This window comes from Emys orbicularis, chromosome 8 (assembly GCF_028017835.1).
Source record: "Emys orbicularis isolate rEmyOrb1 chromosome 8, rEmyOrb1.hap1, whole genome shotgun sequence".
NCBI lineage: Eukaryota > Metazoa > Chordata > Testudines > Emydidae > Emys > Emys orbicularis.
The window spans coordinates 29,553,128-29,568,211 of record NC_088690.1 but is presented as its reverse complement, the minus strand read 5'-3'; the positions used below and the strand labels follow the sequence as shown (position 1 = coordinate 29,568,211).

The 15,084-nt window shown below is 40.0% G+C and overlaps 1 protein-coding gene across 1 annotated transcript in view; it reads left to right on the top strand.

The window, feature by feature from the left end:
• The window catches only part of LOC135883144 (vitellogenin-2-like), a 34,109-nt gene extending 19,890 nt beyond the window's left edge, over positions 1–14,219 (top strand). Inside the window, exons 23-35 of the mRNA XM_065410208.1 lie at positions 212–622; positions 1,970–2,020; positions 2,192–2,293; positions 3,850–4,062; positions 4,166–4,308; positions 5,505–5,643; positions 6,483–6,618; positions 7,947–8,133; positions 10,330–10,424; positions 11,999–12,096; positions 12,181–12,340; positions 13,418–13,579; positions 14,101–14,219. Of these exons, the coding sequence (XP_065266280.1) occupies positions 212–622; positions 1,970–2,020; positions 2,192–2,293; positions 3,850–4,062; positions 4,166–4,308; positions 5,505–5,643; positions 6,483–6,618; positions 7,947–8,133; positions 10,330–10,424; positions 11,999–12,096; positions 12,181–12,340; positions 13,418–13,579; positions 14,101–14,219 (2,016 nt within the window). The remainder of the gene's footprint in view (positions 1–211; positions 623–1,969; positions 2,021–2,191; positions 2,294–3,849; positions 4,063–4,165; positions 4,309–5,504; positions 5,644–6,482; positions 6,619–7,946; positions 8,134–10,329; positions 10,425–11,998; positions 12,097–12,180; positions 12,341–13,417; positions 13,580–14,100) is intronic.
• The last annotated feature ends 865 nt before the right edge of the window (positions 14,220–15,084 follow it).

Here is a 15,084-nt window from a genome sequence, read left to right as displayed (position 1 = left end):
TGGATTGTTTCCAACATAGGGGAATAGGAGGCCTGAATGTTTTCCTCATAACACATAATATATAATTGGCAAAGCAATGAAGCTATTATTCCTGGAAAGTCAAGAACATGCAAGTGGCTTTAAATTCAATAACATTGCACTGACTATGATAGGAAAATGATTCTCGCTAACTGATATAATTCTTCGAAGTAACATTTGATTGGACTTGCAGGCTGCAAACAGAAGTGCACATCAGCATCTTAAGAAGCAGGCCGCCAAGAAAGATAAAGCCAAAATTGCAGAAATTAGCACAGATCCAGCTGCTAAGTATCAATCCAGCTCATCCTCATCATCGTCCTCATCATCATCTTCCTCCTCCTCCTCCTCCTCCTCTTCTGTTGGTGACAAATACAGGAATACAGACACGAAAGACAAAACATGGCAACCTAGACAAAGGGAAGGAAGCAGCAGCAGTAGTAGTCGTGGTGGCAGCAGCAGCAGCAGTAGCAGTGACAGTAGTAACAGCAGAAGCTGCAGTAGCAGTGAAGAGGATCATGCTGCAAACAAAGAACTGCAAGGGAAAAGTGACAAACCAGTGAGGAGCTGTAGCAGCAGCAGTGACAGCGAGTATTCCAAACAGCAGGTAAATCATTCAGACTCTTTTAGGTCTGTATGAATTATATTTCTGGTAATAATTACATTACTTTATGCACTTTGTTATCATAAATCAAGAAATTATGCATTATGAATTAATGATATAGGGACCAATTCTGCCCCGTCACAGGAGTAACTTCATTGACTTGAATGAGAGTTACACTCACATAACTGAGGGCAGAATTAGACCCAGAGAGTCCAGTGGCACTAGTACAATTTACTCTTACTTCCCTGTTTGTACAATGGCTGGAAACTAGAAGCATATGGAGCACTGGGCAAAGTAATAAAAATATATTGTACAAATTAGAGGATTGGGCCAAAAGAAATCTGATGAGGTTCAACAAGGACAAGTGCAGAGTCCTGCACTTAGGACGGAAGAATCCCATGCACTGCTACAGACTACAGACCGAGTTGCTAGGCAGCAGTTCTGCAGAAAAGGACCTAGAGGTTACAATGGACGAGAAGCTGGATATGAGTCAACAGTGTCTCCTTGTTGCCAAGAAGGCTAATGGCATTTTGGACTGTATAAGTAGGAGCATTGCCAGCAGATCGAGGGACATGATCATTCCCCTCTATTCAGCATTGGTGAGGCCTCATCTGGAGTACTGTGTCCAGTTTGGGGCCCCACACTACAAGAAGGATGTGGAAAAATTGGAAGGAGTCCAGCGGAGGGCAACAGAAATGATTAGGGGGCTGGAGCACATGACTTATGAGGAGAGGCTGAGGGAACTGGGATTATTTAGTCTGCAGAAGAGAAGAATGAGGGGGGATTTGATAGCTGCTTTCAACTACCTGAGAGGAGGTTCCAAAGAGGATGGATCTAGACTATTCTCAGTGACAGCAGATGACAGAACAAGGAGTAATGGTCTCAAGTTGCAGTGGGGGAGGTTTAGGTTGGATATTAGGAAAAACTTTTTCACTAGGAGGGTGGTGAAGCACTGGAATGGGATACCTAGGGAGGTGGTGGAATCTCCTTCCTTAGAGGTTTCTAAGGTCAGGCTTGACAAAGCCCTGGCTGGGATGATTTAGTTGGGGATTGGTCCTGCTTTAGCAGGGAGTTGGACTAGATGACCTCCTGAAGTCTCTTCCAACCCTGATATTCTATGATTCTATGATTGCTCTCTGCCATCATGGTGATAGATTAGGTGATCTAATATAGATCTTTTCCATCTCTAACTTCTGAGATTCTCTGAGTCACTCAGATTTGAGTGTTACGTATATTTTATTACTGAAATTCTTATCTAATATTTTGCCATATTTTGTGCTGCATCTTTTCGAGCAGTAACCCAAAGCAGCTTTTATGGGAGTTACTTCCACTTCTTGTGTATTTTCACAGGCTGATCCAGAAATTTATCAGTATCGGTTCACATCGACACACAGAGAACAGGTACATTTTCTGCTCTTTGCACGCAGGGCCAAACACTGGTTTCACTGACTTCAGGGGGGGAGCAGGATTTGGTCCACTGAGAAGAAAAGTGTTAAAAATAACTTGTGGAACCACCTTCTGTGAACTGTCTTGTAAGTCACTTGATTAAGGATGATTCTTCAATTGTTGCAGTATCCAAGAAAGAAAGTCCCAAGCAGCAGCAGTAGCTCTTCTTCCTCCAGTTCTAGTTCTTCTGAGAGTAGTGATGAAGGCAGCTACAGAGGAAGTGCTCAGGTGGGTGTATTCAACAAGAAACGAAAGCAGGTGAAAACTTTGTCAACACTGCCACGGATTTCCATCTACTGTAAAATTCTGATACTAGTAAAGGAAAGATATAATTAGTGAGTTATTATATTAAATAATATATAAATTATTATAAGAGTCTACATATAACTCTTTCTTGCCAGTATAGAAGTACTGTGCCTTGGGTTGTCATGAATAGCTCTTACTACTATGTCCAATAAGGGTGGGATAACTGAACCTAACAGAGATGCTTACACATGATGAATAGTGCATTACTTAGGGCTAGTCTACACTTACCGGGTAGTTCGACGGCTGCGGATCGAAGTTCCGAGTTCGATTTATCGCGTCTGGTGTGGACGCGATAAATCGAACCAGGAAGTGATCCCCGTCGACTGCGGTACTCCAGCTAGACGAGAGGAGTACCGCGAAGTCGACGGGGGAGCCTGCCTGCCGCGTGTGGACCGCGTCTGAACCGCGGTAAGTTCGAAGTAAGGTATGTCGAATTCAGCTACGTTATTCACGTAGCTGAATTTGCGTACCTTACTTCGACTTGGGGGGTAAGTGTAGACCAAGCCTAAGTGAGTAGTCCCATTAAAATAAATGGGACCACTTGTGAAGTGCTACTCAACATGTATAAAAGTATCTGAATCAGGCCTGTAGCAATTTCTGGTTTGTGTTGTCAGCGGATTGCATCCTGTACTGCTTAGGTCCTGATTCTGCGGTCCTGATGCATGTTTAGTAGTGCCTTTCTCTGCAGGTGGTTCCATTCATGTCAACAAGGCCATGGGTAAAATTTTCAAAAGCACCTAAGTGATTTAGAAGCCAAAGTCCTATCTTCAAAAGTGACATCGACATTTAGGAACCTATGTTCCACTGAAAGTTAATGGGACTTAGGGACTTTGGAATTTTTACTCTATGTGCATAGTCAGGGACTATACAATATAAGAATGACAGACAGAATCTGGACTTTATGAATATAATGTTTTCTCTGTGCAGTGTAAATAGGACAAACAGATCTGTTTGTTGACATAAATTATTATGGTTTTAAAAGTTAAAATGTATTTGTTTAAGAAGGCAGTTATTTTATTAACTAAATTTCAGTTTGGTACAATGAAAGAATCTGATCCTGTGCTCTTTGATTTTATTATAAGTTTTGAATGAATAAAGAATGCAAGCTCAATCCCAAAGTTTGTTAATCTAAAAGATCTGTTCTTTGTCAGGTCACATTTCTATTCCATGTTTCCTTTGGGTACACTGAAATTGCTCTTGTAAAAGATTTTATCCATTATTGTTTTACTTGTTTAAGGTTTGATCCTGCTCCCCTGGAAATCAATGGCAAAACTCCCTATGACTTCAATGGAGCTGGATCACATGCTTAAAGGATTCCACTGTATTTCTGGATAGGATTCTGCTGAGTACTGTACACAGCATGTTTTTTTTTAATAAAGACCATTCCTTTAACAAATATTAATTTATCTGACATTCAGTGTAGTACTTTACTTTACTTTTAAAAATGTTTCAACTGACTTTTTCTCCTGTGACTTTAGCCTAAATTCTTGGGAGACATTAAACCTCCAATACTGGCTGTTATTCTTCGTGCCATTCGAAATGACAGAAAGCTGGCAGGCTTCCAGCTTGTGTTGTACACAGACTTACACTCCACCACACCCAGGATACAAGTGTTTGTGTCAAACATCTCAGAATCAAGTATATGGAAACTCTGCGCTGATGCTTCAATAGTAAATTCTTACAAAGCAGCGGTAAGGTTCAAACATAATCTGACCAACAGTAAATGTTTTATATTGATATTACTATGTTTTTATATTTAAATTTAAAATAAAATTAATTATTCCTCTCTCTTAGGGTTATCTAAAATGGGGCCAGGATTGCCAGGACTACAGGATTGCTGGAAAAGTTGTAACTGGCCAATTTGCTGATTACCCAGCCACACAGATCAAGCTAGAGTGGCCTAAAGTTCCTTCAAGAATCAAAATAGCTGCAAGATGGTGAGATTTGACTCATCATTTTTTGAAATCTAAATTCTTTACTTATTTTACAGCATAATCAAACTGGGAGAATGCATATTCAGCAATGAGCGTCCAACAATTACAGGCACAATCCTGCAGTTCCTATACAGGCAAAACTCCTGAATGTGGAGATTTTCATAGGATCAGACCACACATTGGTCTCTCCTGTTTTATTTAGTCTCCAGTTCACTTTTGTTTGAGTGTAATCCTTAGCATGAGTCTCTCTTAGAGCAGCACAATAGGTCCATTTGAAACACAAAGTTCATTACATACTAATTAGAATACATTAATGTGGCAGTGATTATAAGAAAACTGTACTATGCTAGATTCAGAATAGGTTTCTCTTATGGGTTCACAGCCACACTACTGTTTTTTTTTTCAGTGTTGTCCAATATGGAGACACACAGATGGCAACTTCTCTTGATACCTGAATATATACATGTACATGTTAGTTAGAGACACTGGGATAGTAGCTGCCTGGTTAACAGATTACCACCAGATGCTTGAGGAGAACATAGTTTAAACTAGGTTGGATTACTTGGATAGGCTGATATCTGCTCTTGCTACCCTAGATAGAAACTATCCAGTGGAATACCTGGAAAATTCTCTTCTGAATGCATTTTTTCATGTACAGTACATGCACTTATCGTGGAGGATGAACAGGGGACTGAGTGTAACAGAGTTCATTCTTATTCTTTTGTAGGCAACACTTGTTTTGAGGCAATTTTTTTTATTGCTTATTCAGGCCCCAAACCTATAATAGGGACTGATGATGAGGTCCTCATCTCTTCACAGTGAGAATCGAAGTGAGCATAAGGGCCCATGCTAATGGATCCTGTTAACACATACTGGGGCTTTAATAACAAGCTGTCCGGTTTTTAGGTATTTAATGGACTGGGGATGCCCAATTTTCAACATTGAATGGCTATCCCATCCTGGTTACTGCATGCTGCCATGTGGCCTCCTGAATTCAGTAGCAATTTTCAGTGTTCTGATACTGCTGCCTCTCCTGCCCTGCACAGTACCACATACTAACACACACTGCTCGGTGACAGGCTTGCTCTCTAACAGATGCCAAATACAGTGTTTACTTCATTATGAGTGTTTCGGTATGAATGGAATTTAAATAAAACTCTCCACAGAAAATCAATTAAATCACTTATTCCCTCTTCCAGGTTTTACACATTTGTTCCAGGAGTTGCATACATGCTTGGATTTTCCCAAAGGGAACAGAACAATCCCTCTCAACAGGCTACTCTGGTTATGGCTCTAACTTCTCCAAGAACCTGTGATGTTGCTCTCAAGCTACCTGATGTAAATAATTTAGTATTTAAAAAAAAAAAAAAAAAAGTTTGCCAGAGAATTTAGCGCTCATGAAACTGAAGGTTGAGTTTTGGCTTGAGCCACAAATATTTTTTTCAGTTTATAAAAACAGGAATAAACTCCCATTCCACGCTCTTGGTGCTTTTACATAATTTTGTTTCATAATAAAAATATCTTGTAATTGACTTTTCCCTACTCTAATGGATAAAAAACAAATCAGCAAATAAAATAGAGCCAGCATAACAAATACATAAACAAACCAACAACTAACTAACTAATAAAAAACAGTTCAGCCTTCAGAGTACCGCCTCCCCAAATCTCCAGGAAGAGGACAGCATGCTTGGAAGGTTGACAAATCCAGGCTCTGTTGGGCCAAAAATAGGGAGAAAAAATTACTGTTGAGGACCCCTGACAGATAATGTCCTACCAGTAGCCCTTTCAAAATGATATAGCTCCAGTTAAGGCTTCACTGATCTTGACTCTGGTAGTACAGACCTGGGGAGTTTGTCTCTCATGTAAACAGGTCCCGAGCCATTTGGGCAGTGGGGATCTATGATATATGTTTCCTCAAAGAGCTCCATTAATGAACCTCAGAGCTAATCTATATCACCTTTGTTATTCCAGAGACTTCATATGTGGCACCTGTGCAGTCATTGTGTAGTGTAGACAAATAGGAACTTTCATTCCTTTTCACTTGTGACCCACATAGATTTTGATCAGTGAAAGGATAATGCATAACACAGCCCCCTTTGAATATTATCATAAAAATATTGGTTTTGCGGAAATTTGGCATATTCTATATTCTAATCTATTTTCTATTTCCTTTTCAGCTCACAATTTATGGCAGAGACATTAGCCTTCCATTGCCACTCCCTTTAGATCCACGTATATCAACTTCAGTGCTGCAGTATCCTGCTTGGAATTTCTTCACTAAAATACCATCCTCAGTCATTGACAGTCTTAAAGGTCAGTAATTCATCATCTTCAAAGCACTAATAGCCTCATTTTTTTTCATTACTTGGAATTATTTTACATTTATTAAAAAATAAATTGAACTGCAAACAAAAACTTTACATCTATAATCAAGGTGAGCTAGGTTGCACAGGTGTAAACGAGAGCAGAATTTGGCTCAGTGTACCATATGTTGTACTAATGTCTAAAAATATTCAAATCCAGGTCAGAAATTAGGGTTTGAGTCTGCCCATTGACAGCAGTGAAAAACACACATTCTCCCAAATTTGCACATTATTTTGTGTCAGATTCATTATCTCTTAAGAATCCTGGATAAAATTAGATTGGAATGTATGACCAAGATTTACAAGTGATCAATCATTTTGAGTACTTCAGTGTTTGGGAAACCTGCTTGAGACTCCTTAAAGGGCACCCAAAATCACTTTTGCAAATCTTGGCCATAATCTCACCTCCTTTATTTGTGTTTTTAAGGGTTTACTTTTTCAGTAATGAAATATTAAGGACCCAGTTGTGCGATCCTTTTTCAGGTAAAATCTTCAATGAAAGAGCCAAATTATGCACTGGTGCAAATGGACACAATTCATCTGAAGTCAATAGATTTGTATCACAGCTGAATTTGGCTCAATGTGGAGGACTGCAGAATTGGCCTCTACGTTTGTTACAGAAACTTAATAAGAAAACATATATGAGCCAATTCTGCTCTCAATTACACCAGTGTAAATCCACTGGGACAAATTCCCATGATGCAACTTTATTGACGTCAAAGCTGATTAGAGCTGGTAGGAAAATTTCTGAGAATGACATTTCAGTGAAAAGTGGGTTGGAGAGAATGCTCATATTCTGAGGATTTTGTTTTCTGTTTCTTAACCAGCTCTAATCCTGATAAAATTCAGTATAATCAATAAACCCATATAAGCTGTCAAATACTCTGTCATGGAACTCCATCTTCTGGTGCTACTCCTCTGAAGTCAATGATGTGGTAATTATTATTAACATGGTGGGATAAATTCTGCTCTCATTTACATCACATCAAGGTTACTGAAGTCAATAGGCCAAATTTATAGGATTGCACCAGAGCAAGTAAGAGCAGAATTTATTTCACAGTATTCATAATGGTCATATTTCTGCTCGCTTGTGTGCAGTGATGGGCAAAATGCTGCTCTCACACTGGAGCCAATATGAAATTATTCAATACAGTGGGGTTACTTTGAATTTATGCTGGTGTAGGCAAGAGTAGAAACTGGCCCAACAAATAAAAAAAACAATTAGTACATTTGAACACCTAAATGAAAAAGCTCACTAATGGTGGGCTTTTTTTTCAGGTCATTGTTCAGTCTCCCAAAATACGATCACAACCTTCAATGAAGTTGAATTCAACTACTCAATGCCTGCAAATTGCTACCATGTCTTGGCCCAAGATTGTAGCCCAGAACTGAAATTCCTGGTGATGATGAAGAAAGCTGAAGAGTCTGCTGACCTTAAAGCAATCAATATCAAACTTGCCAGTCAGTAAGTAATTCCAGAGAATGTGGCAATTAGATGCTAAGATGATCCCAAGGAAATCTGAGAGCTAGAGGGTTAATGGGGATTGATAATGGCAGAGGGCTCATCCAATGGCTATTGAAGTCAATGGAAAGAAACCCAGAACTTTACTACACCTGGAGGTCATTTTTTAAATGCAATTGAGGTTTATACTAACCAAAAATCTTTACCACGTGATAGCTGTTCATTAAACTATGAGAAATTAGTTGGTTGTCTCAATCCAGTTCTTAGGGAGCAAGTACAAGGATTGCAATTATACTATTAGCATCCTGCGTGACAATCTCAGCAGAGAGGACAAGGATTGAATGTATGTGGAAACAAAATTACTCTCTCATTTTAGAGGTGATCTGTTAGGCCACCGCTTATTTGGTGCTTAATGTTCCACAGCCATTATCAAGCCAATTTAGGACACACACTGTCTTATATTGCAGCAGCAACTGTGCAGAATTGTACACTGTAATACAAAAATTTGATATTATAATGTATGTATGATTAGGTACCACAAAAAACAATATGGGAGAGTTGTCCTTTATTTCCTTGAAATGTAGGTGGTTTCCTCTAGTATAAGGTATAAGTTGGGGCAGCATAGGGAAGCTTGCAGTGTGCTGTACCTGTTTTGTGGCAAAATAAAAGGTTGCAGGCTTCAAGTCTGTTGGTCTAGCACAGTGGTTCTCAAATTTTTGTACTTTCACACAGCAAGCCTCTGAGTGTGACCCCCTTTATAAATTAATAACACTTTTTAAATATTGAACATTATTATAAATGCTGGAGGTGACGCAGGGTTTGGGAATGGAGGCTGACAGCTCGCGACCCCCCATGTAATAACCTTGCAACCCCCTGAGGGGTCATGACCCCCACTTTGCGAACCCCTGGTCTAGCACCTTTTGCATTGGGGGCATTCTCTGCGACAGTGGAGCCTTTTCCCACTCCCTGGTCATTTCATGCATCCTGGAGGAGTTCCTCTGGGAAACATCCACCGACTCCTTGTACTCATTCACAGAGCAGTGGGTGCTGTCTGGGGTTCTCTGCTCGCTGTCCCCATACAGTGCCCTCGTTTTACACCTTTGACCTACACTCCCATTCCTGTTTTTATCATTTTTTGTCCCAAGTAATCATTTGTATCCTGGATCTTATGGTCCCTTTCCCACCTGATGGGGGTGAGCCTTTAGTTTGGTGGGCTCCGCCTACCGCTCACTAGAATTCACATAGGCTATCACCTTTCAGGAGTGGTGAACTCATTTGTGAACATTTGAAAAAAGTGAATGAATCTCCATTCTTACAGATCATTTTTTTGTTTTAAAGTGATAATTTAATAAGGAAACAGTCTTTTATTTTGTGACTCTCCTTTGTTAAAAATTCTTATTTAAACATTATGAACAGTGTATCATGATTGCTAAAATATTTTTGGGGAATTAAGCTGTTTATGGTAAATGTAATGTCTAAATAAAATTTTAAAACATATTTTTCCTGGGAAAAATGCTACAATATGCAGTATTTTCAGATAATCGGAGAGATCATAATTTTGCCACAGAGAACCCACTTTTCTTGTGGAATGTGGAGCACCATCAACTCACTTTAATTATTATAGAAGTATCTGTTTAGCTCCAATAGTGTGTTGGAGTGCTTCACTTCAGGGTGATAAGGGAACTCAGGACCCTGCAGGGTCAGAGCTACAGTGTTTATGAATTGTGAGTTAAGTAGCACAAAAGTAGCACAAAAGGGATGTAGGAGGGTGCTCCAGGCTGGGACCGAGGGGTTCGGAGGGTGGGAGGGGGTTGGGGTATGGGAGGAGGTCAGGGGTGCAGGCTCTGGGCGGCGCTTATCTCAAACAGCTCCTGGAAGCAGCGGCATATCCCTACTCCGGCTCCTATGCGGAGGTGCAGCCAGGCAGATCTGCGCATTGCAGTTCCTAGCCAATGGGAGCTGCAGGGGCAGCATCTGGAGCCCCCTGGCTGCCCCTATGTATAGGAGCCGGAGGGAAGTCATATTGCTGCTTCCAGGAGCCACGCAGAGCCACGGCACATGTGGAGCGGGGCAAGCCCCCAACCCCGCTCCCCGGTGGGAGCTCAAGGGCTGGATTAAACGTCTGATGGGCTGGACCGTAGTTTGCGGCCCATAGTTTGCCCACCCCTACTTTAAACTCATTTTGTTCTGTTTTTAAAGTGAGATTGACATGTATCCTTCAAATGGACTCATCCAGCTGATGATCAATGGTGTTCAAACCCCAGCAGAGAGTCTTCCATACACATCTAATTCTGGTAGGTGACACAGCATATTTTACATTGCATTTAATCTTTTCTGCTATATATTTGAAGAAGAAAGAGGGAGAACCACACCAGGCAGGTCAGCCCCATAGATGCAGCAGCAATATTTTAATTTAAACCCAACAATATTATCAGACTCATGGCTGGGGAATAATATGTAAGAGCGTGGTTCTGCAGATCTCTCTCAGGATAAAATTCACCCTGATCTGGAGAGCCAGATCAAGACCCACGGCACTACTTAAGAATTCCATTGGCGGTAGGCTGGGGACAGACAGACCATGACAGAGCAATGTGTACAGGGTGGCCTGTGCACCCTCTGCACGCCACACTGTGATTCTTTGCACTGGCTCCACCAAGGCCGTTTGAGAGGTCAGCAAAAAAGATGGGCAAAGAACAGGGACACTGGATCTGCATAATCTTGCACCCCAAGTTTATAAAAAAAAATATATTGTTTGGGTAAAATGAAACTTTTCTTTGGACCCAAAATGAAAAGGTTTCAAGCATTTGTAAACATTGTTGATTTTTTTAAAAATAAAAATTGAAGATTTTGATTCAAAAAGTCATTTTAAATAAAACATTTCATTTTGAAACGTTTTGATTTTTTTCAGAATTTTTTTTTTTTTTTTTAGTTTTTTTTTTTCTGACCAAAACGGTTTGGCAAAACTGACATGAATTTGTTAAATGTTTTGGTGAAGCCCAATCTGCATTTTTTTGCCCAAAAAGTTTTTTGTACAAAAAATTAGCCCAGCTCTATTTGTAGAAATGGAGCAATGGAGTTACAGCAGCTACAGTATTGCAGCATCTTGGCGAAAGTAGCGGCCACTGTGTGGGGCCGGGAGGTGTTGCCAAGTGTCTCTGGGATTCTGCCAGAGCAGCGGTCACTTTTAGCTGTGTCTCATTCCTGTTCTGCATGGCCTGGACTCTAGGCAATTGGCACAATCTGATCCCATATTTTTTATTATAATTTTCAATATTTATGTTTTCTGATTTGGGGGTGTTGTTTGTTTTTTTTTTTGTTTGTAGCAAATAATGGCTCATTTAAATAGTTAAAATGGATGGTATTGGTGTTTTAAAAATTATTTCCTACAAATTATATTAAAAAATTGGCTTCTTTCTGTGGCATGCAGCCAGAACAATGTTAGGGCATGCCATTCCTCTCCATAAACAACTGTCACCACTATAGGAATTGTAGTTTGACTGTATTCAGTGTATATTTTATAAACAGCTATTCTCAAATTGATTGAATATGTAATAATTACTGTGTTATGCCCTGATCCTGCAATCAGATCTCTTGACAAAGACCCTCACTGGACCTGCTTGCAGGATAAGAGCCTAACAAAGCAATATTAATTTGGCACCTTTACTTCATTGGGGTTTTGTACAGGAGCTGAGGTCCTCATTAGCAAATCCAATTTCAGGATTGAGGTTTTAGAAACTTGCCAAATTAAGAGCCTGGTCCAAATGCCATTGAAGTTAATGGGAGACTCTTCCTTAAATTGGAGTTGGATCAGGCTCTAAAAGAGTGACTTTTGTCTTCAAAGAAAGATCATTTTGCTGTTATATTACAGATGCATACATTCTGATCAGCAGTGAGAAGGAAGGCTTGTCAGTAAAAGCCCCAGAGTATGGCATAGATAAACTTTATTATGATGGACATACACTTAAGGTACAGTACTTTTTTCTTCACTGTTAGTGTTTTCATTTTTATAAAATAAACATTTAAATTGACCTTTCCTTTGTTTTCATACAGATTCACGTTGGTTTCTGGATGGCTGGAAAAACATGTGGTATTTGTGGAAAATATGATGGTGAGAGTAAACAGAAATATCAAATGCCTAGTGGATATGTAGCTAAAGATGCAGTGAGCTTTGCTCATTCTTGGATTCTCTCAGAAGAGCCCTGTGCTGGAGGTATGAAGATTCTAATATATATTAGTGCTATTACCATGAGTGACAAGTGAATAGCTTCAAGAATAATTACAATATTTAGATATATTTGCTATACTGGATCCAAGTTCTAAGGTAGAGCTGGACAATAGAGTACCTGCCAATCTGCCGCTAGTGCACACTTTTTGCTATCAATGTGATTGGTGCTTACATATAAAAGAAAGTAAATTTTCCTGAGATTGGTAGTTCATTGCAAGGTCTTGTGTTGTTGCATTGTTATACCAGGTTAGTTTTTATCATGCATCTACATGAGGGATGTGTGTGTGTTAAATTATATTATAAACACAAAAATGACTTTTGCAATGTAAGTCAGGTAAGAACCAGTAAATACCTATAAAAACAGATATTCTTTAAAGGCAGATAATCATTTTATTGGACATATCTTCATTGCTGATTTGTATTCTGTTACTTTCATGTTTTTATTGTCTATCAAAAATATAAAATTTCTCTCTCCTAATTACACTAGACTGATAAGGAGCTAGAGAGGGACAACATTTTAATGGATAGAGATTGGGGGCACATGACATCTTGCCATGATGTACAAAAACATATTAGCAGCCACACCCCAGTAAGAAGTCAAAATGCCCTCTATGGCCAAAGGGGGTGTGACATGGAAGAAAAGGAATGTAACTGTGCCCCAAGTTGAGCAGCATGTAGTCAGTCCATGTTGCTGGGAGCAGGTCAGGCATGTGCATCACACTTGCACAAAGGAGCAGCCCTACTCTGCAAAGCATAACACCTGTCCTGAGCTGTCTTGGCCTGTTACTGCAGGATGCCTCTTGTTATAGACATGCAGTTGTTATCCCTTTGGCATTCCTCAGGGCAGAATTTAGTGCCTGATCCTCCTCCTCCTGAAATCAATGGTAAAACTCCCATCAACTTCAATGGGAGCAAATTAAAAATATTATTTATCACTGATCTACTTTGTTTAGATCTCTTTGATTTCACTGATTCAGCTATGTAATACTCAGGTGTAGTTGGGGAAATGTATATGTTTTCTAGAGCTTATGTTTTAAAATCCAATTATTTGATTTCTTGTAGCTTGTAAACTGCAGCGCACACTCATCAAAATTGAGAAGCCAGTTGGTTTTGAAAATGTGGCCTCAAAGTGCTATTCAGTTGAGCCAGTTTTGCGCTGTGTGAAAGGATGTTCAGCAACTAGAACTGCTCCTGTCTTTGTTGGCTTCCATTGTGTGCCAGCTGGTAAGTCTCAAAACTCCATACCTTTTCAGGGGGTGTATCATGCATGTCCGATTGTTAGACTCTATGAAGACTTAGCATCCCCATCAGCTATGGGAGGAAGTGCATCAGTCCAGGCTACAGCCTCCTGTGACACTATTATTTATGTTCTTCAAAGAGCTTACCAAGAACCTTTAGCACAAAGAAGAGAGGATGTGGTATTTCTAGTGTGAAAAAAGCCCCAAATCCTAAATTTTGGGAGAAAAAAAGGCAGTAAAGTCTACCTGCAGAGTAATTTTACTTCAACATGGGTAAGAGTAGGAGAATAGTTGGACCTGCATAAAGACTGGTTCCTACAACTTTTGTTTTTTTATTGCTTTGGCCTAGGGTTTTGAGATGTTTGCTTTACTCTTCAAGTAATCAAAATGCAGATTTTGAAACTGTATAATCATGGATAATCCATTTGAATTAGCACATTTGAGTCCCAGGAAAGTACACAAATAACTTTCACATCACTTCCCCTCCCCCCATTTTCTTATTTTCAGACTCCACAGCCAGCTTTGATGAAGAACAGATTAGGTTAAACCAGAAGTCTGAGGATTTGGAGAGCACAGTTGATGCTCATACAATGTGTTCCTGTGAACAACTACAGTGTGCAGCATGACACGACATTTCACAGGGTTAGATATCCCTAATGGTGGGGTTTATTTTTGATGTATGCATACTCGTTCTCTGCAATCATGGACACGCTACTTTGTTTCAGACAGTAAAGATGTTAACACTGAATTATTTTATAAAATGATTTCTCAATGTAATATTTTAAGATTTTGAAAACAATTCTGGATACCCTTAATAAATATTTGTACTTTAAAAACAGTTGTTCAGGTTTATTTTTTGACTACACAAAATTATTTTGCCACAGAGAAATAAAACACTTCATTATATTATTGCACTATCCAGCAACCTTCAGCAGTCATGAAGGCTACACTTTTAAAAGTTGCCTCCAAGGTCCCATCCTGCAACTGGCACTGTGCAGGCGCCTACTCATGCAGTGCCAATCGCAGGACTGGGGCCTATTTTGCGTGTCCCAGTTTTAGGATAATCAATTTTACACACCCTAGGGCTTCATCTTCAGCAGTGCTAAGCACATGCAGTTCCTATGGGCTCACATTTGTGTTACATATTTTCAGTGCCTGTAAAAAGCAGGCCTGGACCTCTTGGGTACCAATAACGGAGGTATCCAAAATCCGAGGCTATGTTAGAGTAAATGCTCCGTAGGGCCTGATTCCCCTGGCATACCTCCAGCTCCACAAAAACAACAAGGAGTCTGGTGGCACCTTAAAGACTAACAGATTTATTTGGGTATAATCTTCAGTGGGTAAAAACCCACTTCTTTGATGCTCCAGTATTCCCAGGCACCAAGGAGGGGGACAGTAGGGAGCGGGCGATAGTTGAGAGCCCGTCCAGAGGTGGCCCTCATGCCTACTCCCTCTCGAGCCTTTTGCCAAACTACTGGCTCCCTTTGCCTC